Source organism: Rhincodon typus, chromosome 7 (assembly GCF_021869965.1).
Source record: "Rhincodon typus isolate 14 chromosome 7, sRhiTyp1.1, whole genome shotgun sequence".
Lineage (NCBI taxonomy): Eukaryota > Metazoa > Chordata > Chondrichthyes > Orectolobiformes > Rhincodontidae > Rhincodon > Rhincodon typus.
In genome coordinates, this window is record NC_063338.1 from 44,129,940 (window position 1) to 44,147,828 (window position 17,889).

At 38.8% G+C, this 17,889-nt stretch overlaps 1 protein-coding gene across 1 annotated transcript in view; it reads left to right on the top strand.

The window, feature by feature from the left end:
- dnah9l (dynein, axonemal, heavy polypeptide 9 like) overlaps positions 1 to 17,889 on the top strand; it is a 365,602-nt gene that overhangs the window by 205,819 nt on the left and 141,894 nt on the right. The window contains exons 50-53 of the mRNA XM_048599208.1: positions 508 to 669; positions 3,149 to 3,342; positions 6,659 to 6,821; positions 6,907 to 7,030. Coding sequence (XP_048455165.1) covers positions 508 to 669; positions 3,149 to 3,342; positions 6,659 to 6,821; positions 6,907 to 7,030 — 643 coding nt within the window. The remainder of the gene's footprint in view (positions 1 to 507; positions 670 to 3,148; positions 3,343 to 6,658; positions 6,822 to 6,906; positions 7,031 to 17,889) is intronic.

A 17,889-nucleotide genomic window follows, 5' to 3' on the forward strand; every position in this document is an offset into this window, starting at 1 on the left:
CTGCAAGTTAGCATATAGGCAACAGAGTTGTGGCTGAACCCAAACTTGAGGAATGTGGAAGGAGAACAATGGAATAATCAAGCTTAAAGCTAACAAAGACAGAGATTCAGTAGCACATTGGGTTTGAAGTGGAAGTAGGTGTTTTTTGAGATGTTGCGGGTATGGTGTTGACAGCTCAGCATGGAGTCAATAGCCCCAATGATGAGATTTAGCATTAAGCAGACTCAATGGTGAAACATCTCCGTAATTAATCTCCAGTTAATCTCAAGATATATCTATAAATGAGAATTAGCCTGACAAAAAAATCAATTTTACATGTGGTCTTGCTGTACCAGCAGACTATGTCTCTTGTTACTCGTTCCTCCCATTATAAAATAAAATGCAATGTGACTTTGAGGACCACTACGGGTAGTCCTTTTGTATGTGTCATTATTTCTCTAAAAACACACAAGTAATCATTTTAATATTCAGAAGACTTGTCAACATTTTTGTTCTTTTGGTTTCTAGGGTATACTGTTTGTAACTCCAGACTGTGTACGACTACCTACAGACTTGATTCATTTATGGCTTCATGAATCATCCAGAGTCTATGCTGACAAACTCATGGAAGAAAAAGATATTGAACATTTCTACAAAATCCTTGTGGATACTGCAAAGAAATACTTTGAGGTACACTGTAATGCTGTGACATTTGAATATAGATTTTTATGATTGCTTCATAAGCTTTCTCCTAAGTCCAGAATGGTATCCAAACATTAGCATCAGTGTACAAGACCATATTCCCATGGCCTTAAACTGTGTGTTTGTTTTAATAAATAAATTGTTAGCAATCCTAAAACAACAACCCATTTTGCAAGGGTCTTTCAGTTCTTAGGCTGCAGACCTAGTGTAGAGCAGGCAACCTAAGTTCCATTTGTTGGTGGTAAGGGATGTTTTAATAAGGTAATATAAACACACCAATTAGGAGCAGAAGTAGGTCATTTGGCCTCTCAAGCTTGCTCTGCTGTTCAATAACATTTAAAGAAATCTGGCATTGAAGTTTAACAGAACAATTTGCATTGAAAAGAGTGCTAGGTATCTTGGATTTTGAAGGGTGAAAAGGTTTGCCTGCCTGGAAATGGGAAAATTCATCTTGGCTTCAGAAATTGGGAGAACTCTGGATAAGGTGGGAAAACCACTATTCTGAGTTTAAAATGGTGGGAAAACTCTGAAAATGTGGGAAAACACAATAAGCAGTACAAAGGACAGTTTGCTGTGAACAAACTGAATTAAAAAGCTTTAAAGCAGTAATTTACCACAGAACAACCAATTTAAAGCCTTATGGAATAATTCAGGATAATATAACAGAAATAGAGAGATTCACTGATTTCTGAATGTCCAGCTTATGAACACTTATGCTCATGAACATGATCCCATACAGAAGTGTAATTTTTAAACACCCAACATACAAACATTTCTGGTACTGAATAGCTGCTTTACATTGTCCTGCATTACATTCCAACTTGCAAACAAATGAATTTGAGAACGGACTCCAGAAGAGAACTCGTTTGCAACCCAGGGACTACCTGTAGAGTTAAAACAACTGACAAATAATGGAAATGCTGCAACATTGTTTACAAAGTCTAACAAACTCTGCAGTCATTCAATTTAAAACAGCGCCAGTGAATTCAAGAATACAAACTTTAAAAAATAATTGCAATTGTAAAGCTGTACTAAAATTATATAATTATAAAATTATACAGATTTAAAAATGCCTCACAGCAGTGAGACTAATCAGTACGTTGAGAAGAAATGGAAAAAGGTATAAATCTTCCTACCAGATTAAACGTAAAAGCAAGACCATATAGAGTTCAAAATTGGACTATATTGAGTCCACATTTTGTAAATTCAGGACTGCCTCAAAATTAAACATAAAGCATGAAGCTGAGCAAATGAATACACCACAGGAAGTGCTTATTTAATGTTGTGCTATTTAGCCTTGTTCCATTTTAACATTGATCCATTATTGAGGCCTGAAATCTTGTTCAATGTTGCAATATTCCATCACATACCTAACTTGTGCCTTGTAGATGATGAACAGACTTTGGTGAGTCAGGAGCTGAGTTACTTGCTGCAGGATTCCTAGCCTCTGACCTGACCTTACAGCCACTGTATTTATATGGCTAGTTCAGTTTCTGGTCAATGGTAACTTCCAAGATGTTGACAGTGGGGAATTCGGTGATGATAATACTATTTAATGTCAAAGGATGGTAGTTTGATTCTCTCTTGTTGTAAATGGTCAATACCACTTTAGTGTAGAATGAAGTGCAGTTATTCACTGCAAAAAGAAAAATGCAAAGTATTCCTTAATGGTGAGAAACTGGGAAGTATTGATGTAGAAAGGGATCTGGGATTCAGATCCAAATAAATCCATGATCAATACCATAGGCACTCAACAAGTATGATCGTAAATTGAAACTAAATGACAATTTAATAAATCTTGAAGCTGTAGCTGCTCAGCTAAAATATTTGCCCTTTGTTTTTACTGTTTTGATTCCACATTCAGAAATGTAAAACAGAAACAAATCGCTCGAGAAAGCAGATTTAATGTTTCAGGTCTGATGATTCTCCATCTCGAGTCCTGATGAAGCGTAGAGCCCTGGTAGCGCTGCTACTTGACAACTGGCCATTTAAGATACTTTAGCCTTGTTCTGGTCCCTTCTTCCCCCACAACCAAACTCAGCTTTCTTCAAGGGATCCCTGTCATTAAGTCATCCTCTCTATGATTGGCAATGACACTGCTGAGCTGCCAGTGCAATCAGCACTCTGATTGCACTGGCAACTCATGGAGCTTTATTTGGATGGCAGCACCAGCAGTGACTTATTGGCTGCCGCTTAGAATATGCCATCCAGGATATTTTCATGTACTAAAAAAGGGTCTCCTCTGACCTTGAATCCCATCGGACTTCGAGGTCAGGAGAAAATTCAACCATTGATCTTTGCTTTCAATTTAAAGAAAGATATAAATGCAAGTAAATCATTTAATATCTCCTCTACTAGCTGGGCACATATCTAACTTGATTAAATTTAATCAAAGTTTAAAGCTAATGATTAAACAAAAGAGTGTTACATGAATGGTACTAATTTATGTTGTCATGTCTGACTGTAGGTTATCGATGAACATATTTTTACCCAGAAGCCATTGATTTACTGCCACTTTGCCCAAGGTGTTGGAGAGCCCAGATATTTGCCTGTAACCAATTGGAAAAAGCTACATAGAATTCTTACAGATGCCCTGGAACATTACAATGAACTGCATGCAGTGATGAGCCTTGTCCTATTTAAAGAAGCAATGCAACACATGTAAGTACAATTAACTACAGGAAGATCTTTTTTCACCAGTTTTATCATTATCATATTCTTCCACTTCCCCTCATCCCCAATCTGATATATCTTGTCCCTCAGTGCTATTCCAACTAAAATGCTGATCGCCAAACTTTCTTTCCTGTTTCCCATGTTAGTTGATACGCTAAACATTTTATTCTCTTCAGATACTGTCCTTCTGTTAATGGTTATGGGTGACTATAATGTACAACTAAACTGAAAATCAAATTTGCAGTAATAGCCTGGATGATGAGTTCGTAGAATGCTTTCAAGATTGTTTCTAGAGCATGCTGCTGTAAGAAACTATCATACAGCATGTTACATTAGATTTGGTACAGTGTAATTAACATCCTTAGAGTAAATGCACCCCTAGGGAGCAGCGACCAAATATAATAGAATTTTGAAATTTGAAAGGGAGAAGATTGGACTTAGACTAATATTTGAAACTTAAGGGCAATCATTAGGGTGATAAAAGGTGGGCCAGCAGGAGTGAACTGATATATTAGGGTAGGGAATATATCCATAGAGAAGCAGTTGTAGACATTTAATGGGATATTTCAGAATATACAGAATTAGTATATTACAACTGTAAAGAAAAAAATCTAAAAGTAGGACCCACCATCTAACTAAAGAAGTTATGAAAAGCACCAGAACAACTAGTACAACTAGACAAAGATAAGTGGCTGGGCAGATGATTGCTCAGAATATAAAGAATGAACAAAAGGTTCATCACGAGGGAGAACCTCCAAATATGAGCAGAAGCTAGCTAGGAATGTGAAAATGGATAGCAGGAGATTCTGCAGATAAATAAAAAAGAAAACAGTAAGTCAAGTGAGGTATGGTCTTCTAGAGAGTGAGAATTGGGAGTGAAGAGTAGGAAGTAAGGAAATGGCAGTTGGAGTGAGTGAATATTTTAATTCCTTCCTCCCAATAGAAGAGACAAAACCATTCCAGTGAGAGCTTTAAATCAGGAAGTGGAAAGCAGAAAGGAACCTTATGAAATTTCAGTCACCAGGGAAGCGGTACTAAGCAATCTGATGGAACTGTAGGCTGACAGTTCTCTGGGTTCTGATGGACCATGTCTTTGCCATGTTGTATGTGTTTTTCTCTGCCTCAGAAGTGAGGACTTGATGGCTTTTGGCAACCAGCCTGACTCCTTGGAAGATCCCACCTGCAAGACAAGTCCCATGTGTTGATCCCTGCCTCCAACTTGAATTCCAATATCAGAATAAGGGCTCACATGTTTCGAACTAGATGAGAAATTTCTTGATACAAAAGCTTGGGAATCTTCGGAATTTTCCACCCAAGAGAGTTGTGGATGTTCAGATTTGAATATATTCAGGACAAGGGTTTATAGATTTTTAGATATTAAGGGAAGTAAGGAATGTAAGAATACTGCAAAAAGATGATGTTGTCGAACAGCCATGATTTTAATAAATGGTGGAGCTAGTTTAAAGTATCAAATATCAAAAATTTAAAGTATCTTACTTCAGCTCCTGAGTTTTTTTAATATTCTTGTGTTATGCATGAGTCACTTTTCGCAAAAGAACGCATTGAATTTTTTCCTGCTGAGCGAATGTTGTTCAGATAGAATGCTGATTGAATTGTCTTCTCTGTACTGGGGCAATGGCATTGGGTTTGGAGGTAGCAGTGCAGGAGGCCGAAGTCATTTATGGGCATCCTTCCAGCAGTGATCATTGTGACAGCAATGCTATGACGTTGACGTAGAAAAGTTTCCAGGATTTGGTGCAGATTTTGGCAGCAGTATAGATGTTGAGACAGTCGTGCAATTGGTGATCATTGTGGTGACAGGCAATTTTTGACCATCTGTCCTTGGCTTGCATATGGATATAGATCATTTTGAAGACAATCCACTAGCAGAAACCGATTAGCACTACTTTAGGGACTATACAAGTCACTGTCAAAAGTAACAGCCATAACTGAGGCACAAGCACCTAAAATGTAAACCAACTACGATCATTTTTGATTTTGCTAAATTGCTATGGCAAGGTTATCTTAAACATTGCAACCATTTTCAACTCCTGCGCCATTTATTATGCCAAAACAAGAATTTGAAATGGGAAGATCAATGAGAAAGATCCTTTACATTAGCCAAAGAAGCTTTATTAAAATCAGAAGTACTGACCCATATGACCCAAACTTAACATTGCAGCTAGCATCATTTTATAGAGTGGCATCAGTCATTTCTTGCGTCTTATCAATTGGCGAAGAGAAGCCGATAGTTTTTGCATAAAATTTGTTCTGAACAAGGGTCACTGGATTTAAAACATTAACTCTGCTTTCTCTCCACAGATGGTGCCAGACTTGCTGAGTTTCTGCCGCACTTTATGTTTTTGTTTCGGATCTTGAGCATTTGTTTTATTTTAGGGCCACAACACTGACAGTTGCCTTGTCAACTAGACCAGGCTCCAGGCGCCATCATCCACCTCAACCTTTGTGAGAAAGGTCAAGGTGAGAAATGAGGCAACCTTTTTTTTTTGGTACAGCCACCATTTGTCCTAATCTAGAGTATGAAAATCTGACTCCTGGAATAACAATCCACAGCAAAAAAAAAGGTCAGTAATTAAAAAAGGCCCTGAAGATGTCACGTTGTCAATCTTACACCTATGGCCTGTGGGGCAGAGAGTTTGTTGTCTTTACCCAGTCTTTCCAAAGTGGTAAACCCAAATCAATGTAGTGGACTTTTAACTGCATATGCAGTTCAAGATGGAGACCTACCATTGCCACCATCTTCAGACATGGGCAAAAATGCCAACCATGCAGTAATAATCAGATCCCAAAAGTAAACATAATTAAAAGGAACAATTCTAATGTGCAGGGTGTAGAGCTGGATGAGCGCAGCAGGCCAAGCAGGAGTCTTCCTGCTCCTCTGATGCTGCTTGGCCTGCTGTGTTCATCCAGCTCTACACCTTGTTATCTCAGATTCTCCAGCATCTGCAGTTCCTGCTATCTCTGAAACAATTCTAATGTGCATACAGTTTCATTTAGATTTGAGATGAATTTACCTGCTTTTGGAGTTAATGTTTTCCAACTATACTTTTCAATTTGCGTGGTATTTGTAGCCAATTCCATAAAATTGATACGTGGGAAACATTAAAATGCGTCTTAATCTACCAACGTTTTATGAGTTGATGTAATGCATTAACCAACAGCATTTAATGGAATTTGTTTTTTCTGGTAACAAATTTTCATTCCTGCTTACCAGGGAAAAGTATTTTAATTTGAGCTGATTTGTTACAAATGTTTTTATTGAGATCATGTTTAATTGACGTAGCTGTCGAATAAGTCGCATTTTGGAGGCTCCACGAGGCAATGCCCTTTTAGTTGGTGTTGGAGGAAGTGGCAAACAAAGCTTGTGTCGTTTGGCTGCATTTCTCAGTTCACTGGAAGTGTTTCAGATTATACTGCGGAAGAACTATGGCATTCCTGATCTCAGGGTAAGAGTTCTGCTTCTTCAAAAAAGTAACTACATTTTGACCTAAGAGTTCCTTACTACTTCTTTTTATCTTAATGATTACACAGAGTGACATTGCTGCTTTATATATTAAAGTTGGAGTGAAGAACATTGGCACAGTATTCCTTCATACAGATGCTCAAATACCAGATGAACGATTCCTTGTTCTAATTAATGACATGTTGGCTTCAGGTAATAGATCATTTTAATTCAAATGTAAGTAATTCAGTTTGATACTTTCTCGTAATAGCAGCACAGATTTCTGCATAAAGAGTTTGACAGGAATATTCATCCTTAGAACAGTTCAGACATATGATATTTAAAATGAGTAGAGGTCATTGGATTACTGAATAGACTTCATCAGTAGAGGTGAGGGGTCGACCGTAAAGACTAGTTATATAACATCCATTACCTCACCCTTTGTGACCCTTTTGAAGCATGCAAGCCAAACATAATTTGCTGCAATCAATAAATGCTGAATGCATTCAAGAAAGATCTTTACACTATTTAGCATGGCTAATGTGCAAACCTCTTTCCAAGATATTTCAGAGACAAGTTTTGAGAGTTCATCATCTTGGATACTTTTTGTAGGTGATTATATTTTAAGTATAGCTTTTAAAAGGAAAAGTAGTTCAGCTATTTTCATAGTGAAATGTGCATCTTGAATCAGAGGTCTTTTCTGTAACAGGTTTTCTTTTGATGTTACTTTATTCTGCATTAATTTATATGCATTTGCTGTATCTGGATTCAAATTGAACTGGTGTTAAATATGGTGCATTTGTTCACTTCAGTGCAAATATCGTTCCATTACATAGAACTAGTACGATAACATTCTTTGAATTAAAAGAAAAAAATTATGTGTACCTCAAAACCCAAACTATTTTAAAACCATTTCAAGTGCATCTCTTAATCAGGTTTTCTAAAATCTAAAATAAACTCCTGACTGGCTGAACAACACTATTAATCATATTGAGAACCCTTTTATGGCATCGGTATGCATAGTGATAAAATATTTTCAAATGTTTCTTTGACATCAAGGACAACTACTCTCACCTTTCATCTGACTAACAGCTCAGGCATGTATGACTTGATCAGAGCTGCAACGGGGTATAACTTGAGTTATACTACACCTCTGTATTACTGATAGATGTTCTTTTTAACAGTAATGTAAAAGTGACAATATAATTCCAGACCCTAACTGATTCTAGAGTGGAGACATTGTGGGATCTGACTGGAAGAGGCAGTCTTGAGTTTGTCATCATAGCTTCCATACACTGTCAAAATGGGTTTATAAGTTGTTCAGAAGGATCATTCTGTTCATTGTATATTTGTATATTTATTATGGTTAATTAAATGTCGGTGTTGGGTTGTAACTCATGATTCATAATCACCATTAGTATCTTCAGACTAAGACTTGGCTAAGGGGTTAGGAGGTCCATGCTTCTAATGTGCAAGTCTGGAAATAAACATAAAAAGAAATAATGACTGGCTCTGTTTCCATTCTTCATCAAGTGGCTTTATGAAAATTTAAAATGGCCACAAAGAGTATCTGCCCAGATGAAGGTTGAAAGCTAGGAAAATTGGCCTGCTCTGCTCTTCAATAGGATCATGGCTGGACTGATTGTGGCCTCAACTCTATGCTCCCATCTACTTTCAACCAGCTTTGACTTCCTTGTTGGTTAAGAATCGATTTATTTCTGCCTTAAAAAAAATTGAGTGATCATGCCATTGGGAAAACAGAGTTGCCAAACTCATGGCCACTTGCATTAATATAGATTCCAGATAATGCTAGTTTTAGGGGAGTAATGATGCTGAATGCTAATAGTTTTGCAGTCATTACTGTGCTTAGTTCTATCTCTTCCTTAATTAATGCATTCACTTTCCTCTGCAAAGTGCTGTTGTGTTCCAATTCTGTGTCATGACATCCAAAATATCTGTCCATTTCTCACAAGAATGTCTCTTAAAATTGTTCATCAGACTTTTGATCTTGTTATAACGAACGTTGGAATACACGATCACTGTCTAGTCCCCTCCTGTCTACTGGTCACAATGTAAAATTAAATGCTTTACCCAATTATTGAGAGAGCCAATTATATATTTTATAGTAGATTTAGAATAAAAAGGTCCATAAAGGTTTCTTTACTGAACAACAAAATTATTGATTTATTGTAAAATAAAAATTATTCAGCAAAGCTGCAAAGTTGATTAATGCATAGTTGGAAATATGAAGGTATAAAAATTTACCCTTTTAAATAACACACACATCTATTTTTTAAAAAGGAAAATATTCTCTGCAATAATTAATTTTTGAAGGGAAAACAGCTAAGGTACAAAATGTTCAATATACTTTCACTTGGGTTTCTGGTATATGTAGACAGGTGTCATGAAATACCGGCTGTTGTCAGTGCGACCTATGCAGATGCAGTTGGTTCAGAACTCCTGGAGAATTCAGAGGCTTTTCAAGCGAACATCTAAATTAGCAAGTTAAATGTTCTCATTTTAAGATAAAGCATTTTGCCGAGTGCGTGTCATTGCACCCAGTCCACCATGGGTCAGAGAGACTTCACTATTGTAACCTTCTTATTAATTATGCATTTAAGCTCTATGGTATCCTACTGGTGGAATCACACAGCAGAGGTGGAAATTCGCCACTGTCGAGACCTTATGGCATTCATGCAGCTGGGACCATATTTGTGGCTCAGCTGGTCACAATTCATGATGCTGTAAGTCAGGAATTTCCCCTTAGTTTGTCGTGTTCCACCATTATCACAGAAGACATGGCCCAAAAGCAAAGCTAACCCCACCCCACTTCCCTTGCTTTATGAACAGAAATCTGGAGGTGCTGGTGGGTGGGATGATAGAGAAGAAGGCAGTTCTTTTTTTCCCTGCTGACTGCCAAACGAGGCTATTCCACCAATCCCAGATACTAGCTTGATTCGGTGCTGCATCTGGGTTAAAAGGAGTGCCCAGCAGTGCAGCAAGAAGGTCAATGACCACCTGCATTCTGCAAGGGTAAATGCTACCATCCTCTCTCTGCCACCTCACACTCACAGAGCCATCACTGGCTCTAACTCTGTCATAGCTCAGATCAAGTCTCATGGGCCACAATTCTCATTAGTGTACTCATCTTAATAGCTCTGACACTTGTCCTCCCAAATTATGAACCCCTCCAGTCGTTTCCATTTAGTACTCATTCACCAGGGACACCTCACTATATCCTCTCCATCACTACTACCCACTCTTCCAACCTGACAATGCAAATTCCCAACATGTAAACAGTGGGTACCTGGCAGCTGAGTCCCTTTTAAATCTTTCCACTCTCACCTTAAACCTGTGCCCTCTAGTTTTGGTCTCCCCCAATCCAGGGAAAAGATCTTGTCTATTTATCCGATCCATGACCCTCATGATTCTATTATGTCACCCCTCAGTCTCTGACGCTCCAGGGAAAATGGTCCCAACCTATTCTGCTCACCCTATAGCTCAAACCCTCTAACCCTGGCAACATCCTTGTAAATCTTTTCTGAATCCTTTCAAGTTTCACAACATCCTTCCTATTGCAGGGAGTCCAGAATTGAACACAGTATTCCAATAGTGGCCTAAACAATGTCCTGTACAGCCGCAAAATGACCTCCCAACTCATGTAATCAATGCACAGACTAATAAAGACAAGCATACCGAACGCCGCCTTCATTGCACTGTCTATCTGCAATTCCACTTTCAGGGGACTATGAAACTGCACTCCAAGGTTCAGCAACACTCCCCAGGACCTTACCGTTAAGTGTATAAGTTCTGCCCTGATTTACCTTTCCAAAATGTAGCACCTCACATTTATCATTGGGAATAATACGTAGGAACTTGGAAATAACCTCCACAGATATAAAGGCCACCACTAAATAAAGAAACAAGTAATATGGAAGTAATTATGTCCATTTTAATGAAGGTGTCTGTTTCCTTGGTATGTGTTACCATGAAAATCAATGAATCTGGAAACTTGGAGTTTCCTTGAGCTCAGGAAGAGCTGTTTGACACTCTTCATGCATTGAATTTACTTCCCTCTTGTGGACTGAGGTTTCACAGTCTTATTGCCTGTCTTCTTACCATACTTTTTTAATTTTCTTCAATTTTTTAATTTCCATAATTAATTAAGAATCAATCACTGTTTGTTAAAAGTGTTCTATATTTAATGACTTTTTGCACAAAAAGTTTGTTCTAATATTCTGGCTATGTTTCTAGAGCTTATCTTAAGCTTATAGTCTTCAGAACTCTGATCATTGTACTGATGAAGAATAACTGGACTCCAAACGTTAACTCTGATTTCTTCCCACAGATGCTGCCAGACTTGTTGAGTTTCTCCAGCTATTTATGTTTTTGTTTCAAGTAGCCTACTCCTTCTGCTATTTCTTCTGTGCTTGTATGTCCAGCTAAATACAAGTGTCAGCCACATTTTCTTGAGTAATTTCATAATATTGTTAACCTGCTGTAAAAGACAGGTAAATGCCATTTTTTCAAGTTGCTTGCCAGTAGAATTGTATGCAGGTGTTTGGGTTCCCCCAGACCTTATTTACTCTTACAGGAAGCCACTTTGGAATATCCCTGCAGAAAAACTTGATGTACAGGTTCATAATCACAAGCGGATAATGCAACAGATTTGCACCTAGTACTTTTTAATGAGTGTAGAGTGGGATACAAAAGGAACTGGAACTTCTAGTGAAACAAGTCCATGAGTAATGATGATGCTAATGTTAAGGGTTTTAAGTTCTGTTCTGTTTATAGATGTGCCAGTGCAAGCCTTGAGGGAATAGAGATCTCGGGCATTTTAAACAGTTATCCTTTCAATTCATACATGTCAGTCTAAAGATTGGAATAATAAGGAACATTAGAAGACCTAACCACTGGTGTGAATAGGTAAGCAACTGCTTAAAATTGCTTCAGAGTACTTAGCACCTTGTTGTCATAAAGGGTGCAGTGGTAGTGTTCCTACCTCTGGGCCAGGAGGTCAGGTTCAAGCCCCCAGCTGCTCCACACTTGTGTTTAATGTGCCTGAACAGGTTGATTAAAATATCAAGCAGGTCGTTGCTGCTGAGCTCCTCTGTTGCCCACCATGTTGAACAGGTTTCTAGATTGACTGAGCCAGCCACAAGTAGATCCAAGTCAATTGATCTCACCGAACCATTGAAATAGCATATAAAGTGCAGTCAGCTGCAGGTAATTGAATCAGAGCAATGTTGTGCTATTCAGAGGCCATAAGATTTCCAGTTCTGGATTATATCTTTAAGATTTTGTTTCACCTTATTATTCCTCAGTAAGGGTCATGTCCTAAGCATAGGTGCTATTACTGACAGTTTCATTTAGATGAAGGGACGGAGACAAAGAGATGCATCTGCAGAATCTTCAGACACAGCAGCTGTTCATACTGGTTACTGTCAGAAGATAGAAGGTGAGAAAAGCAGCTTGTACATAGGCATACCAAGAGACCTTAAGCTGAGTCAGTTTCTTGTTACTTAATGAAGATTGGTGCATAAGGGGGACTGTACTTCTTCAGATATGTAGTTGCAGTGCTGTTTAGTTTCTTGAAGCAAAATGCACCTTTGAATATTGAATGACAATGTAATGGCCCAAGTGCCTTTGGAAGGAAAAGCTGTTAGTCTGTGGTGGTGGTCTTTTTAAGAACTTGGTTAAACTTGGCTGAAAAGACACAAAGTCAAAGCTTTTCATCTTGCACTAATCAGGATTGACATGCATTAAGCTAAACTTAGAAAGGGGACATGAATTTATATAGCAGGAGTAAAGGGTGGTGGTTGGTTGCAGCACGGTTGGCATTGAGACGAGCAGGAACTGCCAAGAGTCCAACTTAGTTGCTTAAACTCTGACCAAGCTACTGGAAGATAAACAATAGAGGGGCACAGTCAACAGAAGTTAATTTTATGGGAGCATATGCAGGGAGCGTGAGCAAACTGAACACAGTCGCTGTGATACAGGGAGCTATTCAAGTGGAGGAAGGAAATATGAATAAAATAGCGGTAGGGGATATTATAGTTAGGAAGATTGTCACTGTTCTCTGCAGCCAAGGGTGTGAGTTCCAAAGGCTGCATTGCCAGTCCAGTGCCACGGTCAAGGGCATCTCTTCAGGGCTGGGGAGGAACCTGGAGTAAGAGGGGAGGGATCCAGTTGTTGTCATCCAACGAGTTTAGATGTATCAACAACTCTGATGGGACTTGAAAGGCTCTGGTGAAAGATTTTGAACAGTTAGAAGCTGAATTATAAAGCAGAACTCCAAGGTAATAATATTGGCAATACTACCTCAGCCATGGGCAAACTACCATAGGTAAATACAGTCAAGAAGGTAAATGCTTGGCTCAAAGATTGGTGTGGGAGAAATGGGTTTCAGTTCATGGGGCACTGACACCAGTATTGGCTAGAATGCAGTTGTTCTGGTGGGATGTGCTTTATTAGAACTGTGCTGAGACCAGTATTCTGACAAATCAAATAACTAGGGTGTTGAAGAGGGCTTGAAAATAAACAAAAGAGGGAGGGTTTGGGAGAGGAGAATTGTTGCCTTACAAAACAAAAGGATACAACGGAATTGCGGGGCAGCTATTTATGCAGAGTTACTGAAGATAAGACAAAAAGGGGCAGTGTATACAAGCATAAAAGCATCTAATGGGGTCAAAGGGAGGGAAATTGATAAAAGGCAAAAATAATGGCTCTTTACTTGAATGTGCGTACTTTTCAGAAAATAAATTTATTAACAGCACAAAGTAATTAATGGGTATGTTCTTACAGCCATTAGGGAGACAAGGAGATCAAAACTGTGAACTAAATATTCAGGGGAATGTGACTTTTGAAAGGGCAGGCAGGAAGGAAAGGGTTAATATGAATTATTTTGCATTAGAAGATATAGAATTCATACGGTAGACTTAATAAAGAAAAGACACCAGTGAGAATAATCTATAGACCCTCTAACATGTAGGACAGGGTAAATCAGGAGACAATGAGGACATGTCAAAAAAATAGTACATTAATCATGAGTGGCTATAATATTCATGTAGATTGGCAGAGATAGACACAAGGAAAAATTCAAAGCATATATTTGGGACAGTTTTCTAGGACAACATGTTGTGGTTCCAACCAGGGATCAGACTGTTTTGAATATGGTAATGTATAATGAAACAGGTTTAATAGATGATCTCGGAGTAAAGAATCCCCTAAAAAAACAATGACTATAACGTGATAGAATTGAACATTCAGTTTTAGAATGAGGAACTTGGATCAGAAACAACTGTGCTCAACTTAAATGAGGATAATGAGAAAGGAATGAGTGCAGAATTGGCTGGACTGGACTAAGGAAGGAGTATTGCAGAAAAGACAATTGAGGAATAATGGCAGATGTTTAAGAGAATAGTTCATGACTCTCAGAGAAACATATTCCACAGAGATTAGATGAATGGGCAGTAATCTTCTGAGAAGCCTTAGATTCTAGAAAAGTTCTAGAGAATTGGAAAACTGTCACTGTGAAATCCTTATTCAAAAAGGGAAGGAGACAAAAACAGGTAACTATATGTCATTGGTAAAGTTTTTCAGAGTTTATTAGAAAGAATGTAATAGTAGAGCATTTGGACATACATAATATAATTAGCATGGCTTCATGAATTGCTGATTTTCAACCAGTGAGGGAATCAAGGGCTATGGGGAAAAGGCAGATAAGTGAAGCGGCGGATCATCATATCAGCCATGATCTCATTAATGGCAGAGCAGACTTGATGAACCGAATAGGTTCTGCTTCTGTTTCTTATGGTGTGATTCTGGGTTCAAAAGGTTTAGGTTTTAGGTTTGAGAAAAGTAGCTATGTAAGTGAAATTACGTACTGGATTTTGTTGGATGCTATGTTCCATTCTCACTCAGCTAAAGGGTCAGTAAGGAACCTACCCACCAAAACTTTGACTGCTCCGCAGCTATTTTACACTAGGAGCAATTTTAATTGTTACAGTCAAGATGTCAAACCCCATCTAATGAAGAAGATCTGCCTCAGAGACTGATTAGCCAATTTTAATGGGCTGCCAGTGTTGTAGTCCCAGCAGTGCCAAGTTCAACTGGTGGGACTGCAGAACAACAGTCAGTTCCATGCAGGGAATTACAGGACTAGACTTCAAGGGCATTCCAGCTAATCAACAAGACCTCTCTGAAAGATGCCAGCAAGAGAGTGCTTTGGCAGGAGCAGATTTGATAGGTTTGGGATTGATTAAAAGGGGAGTGGTTCTAATTGGCATGGTGGACTCCCAAATGAGTCTGAAAGCAGCCCCCAAAGTAAAAGCTGTCCTCCTGGCATGAACCTTCCCCTGCCATGAAAAAAATACAACAGCATCGGGCTGAGCCACTTCCCTGATCGTTAACTACCTGACACTACCCCATCCATCGCAAAATGGGAGATAGATTGGGTGAATGGGGGGATAATAGAAACAAGGCCAGCATTTTATTTTATGATCCCACCCACTATCTTCCAATACACTGGGCGAGTTCTAAGATGCAGTGCTATCTCTCTCTCAACAAAGTTCAATTGTAACTTAATGTGTTGGCTAAAGTAGTTTAAAATCTTATTAATTTAAAGATTTCTAACAATGAGTTGAACATCTGAGAAAGCTAAACTGAGAAAGAAAGAAAGAAAGAAAGATGAAAGTTTTAGATGTAAAAATTTAGAGAAAAAATTTAGAACCAAAAGAATTCTGACTCCAGGTGACTATAATTAAGACTTCAGAAATACCTGTAGTGAGTGGGAGTTTGCAACTGGAGCATGGTTGAAGAAGACTAGAAGGGAAGATCTTGCCAGCAGTAAGTGGCCTAAGAGATCTTAACCCTTATACCAATCCTGAAAGCATGACCAGCAGTTAGCCTGCCAGTTTTTGACGGCTATTTTCCCACGGCTTCAGGAAAGCAACCAATGAAATCAAACACCCCTCCCACCCTGGTTATACTGTCTTCCACCTTATTAGTTTGTATAGACGTACAAATAGATTCAGGAACAGCTTCTTCCCCATTGTTATTAGACTGCTGAATGGACCTCTCAAATTTTAAATTTAATATTGATCTTGCTGTCTGTGCACCTTCACTGCAGCTGCAACGTTGTATTCTTTGCTCTGTTCTATTACCCTGTGCACTTTGTATGGTGTGCTCTGCTTATACTGCACACAAAACAAAACTTTTCACTGTCAAAAATAGAAATTGCTGGAAAAGTTCAGCAGGTCCAGCAGCATCTGTAGAGAGAAATCAGGGTTAACGTTTCGGGTTGAGTGATGTTTCCTCAGAAACGTTAACCCTGCTTTCTCTCCACAGATGCTGGTAGATCTGCTGAGCTTTTCCAGCAATTTCTATTTTTGTCTCTGATTTACAGCATCTGCAGTTCTTTTGGTTTTTAAAACTTCACTATGTAGGCACATCTGATAATAAATCAAATCAAATTAAACCTATCTGACCTAAAGTTATTGGGGGTATAAATCAAATATGTATAGAAGATATTGTGATTCAGAGAGTTTGGTTTGGTTTATAAGTAACCAAGCACCAGTTTCTTCTTAATACTGATTTTCTTCAATTCTGTCCTCTCACTAGACCCTTGGTTCCCTAACATTTCTGGGAGGTTATTTGCCATTTTTTGCAAAGACAGAACCAAAGTACGTTTTCAATTCCTCTGCCATTTCTTTGTTCCCCACTATAATTTCCTCAGGTTCCAACTGAAGCGGGCATACATTGTCTTCATTCATGTTTTTCTCCATGTATTTATAGGAGCTTATATGGTAATTTTCTGTGTTCTCTGCAATTTTGCACTTGTACAGTTTTTAACCCCACTTGATAAAACTTTTTGCCCTTAGTTACTTCTAAAATGTTCGCAATTCTCATGCTTGCAGCTTTTTCTGGGAAGAAAATATGGCATGTCTTTGGATTTACTACTGTCCCCAATTTCTCTTGTAAGCCATAATTGACCCACCATTTCTTTTTTACTTTTCCACCAAACGGCATGAATAGTAGTCATAATCCTTGCACACGTTCATTAAATAAGAACCATTGCCTATCCACAGTCAACACCTTCAGTAAATTTCCCCAGTCCATCCTTGGCAATTCATACCTGATATCCTCATGGTTCCCTATCTTTCCTTAAGGGAAGAAGTCTGCCATCTTTGCCTAGCCTGGCCTACATGTGACTCTAGGCCTGCAGCAATGTGGTTGACTCTTAACTGCACTCTGTTATACCCTAGCAAGCCTCTCAGTTGACCTCATGGTGTAAATGATTCCATTAGCATACTTTGAGGATTGATTGGCTAACTGGAAACACAGTAGGCATAAATGTCTCATTTTTGGATTAGCAAGATCTAATGAGTGCAGTGCAATGGGGATCAGTGTGGTGGCTTTAGCTGTTGACAGTCAATGACTTGGACATAGGGACCAAATGTATGGTTGTCAAATTTGCTGACAACACAAAGCAAGGTAAGAGAATTTGTTAAGAGGAGAACATATGGAGTCTGCAAAGAGATATAGACAGTTTAAGTAAGTGGGCAAGAATTTGGCAGATCAAATCAATTGTGGGAAAATGTGAGCTTGCCTGCTTTTGCTGGAAAAATGAAAAAGCAGCGTGGGAATTTGCCAACAAAAGGGTATTTTACCTAATTCTACAAAGTTTGTGTTATTTGCCGTAACATAGGAAACTGGGCATGGATATCGTGTATTGAAAAACCCAACAGACATTTATTGTATCAGAGATAGTAGGAACTGCAGATGCTGGAGAATCCGAGACAACAAGGTGCAGGGCTGGATGAACACAGCAGGCCAAGCAGCATCATAGGAGCAGGGAGGCTGACGTTTCGGGCCTAGACCCTTCATCAGAAAAGGGGGAGGGGAAGGGGGTTTTGAAATAAATAGGGAGACATCTCAGTTGTCCTCGTTTTTCAAGGACCGTAACTTCCCCTCCTCGGTGGTCGAGAACGCCCTCAACCGTGTCTCCCACATCTCCCGCACCTCATCCCTCACACCCCGTCCACGCAATAAAAACCAAAAAAGAAGCCCCC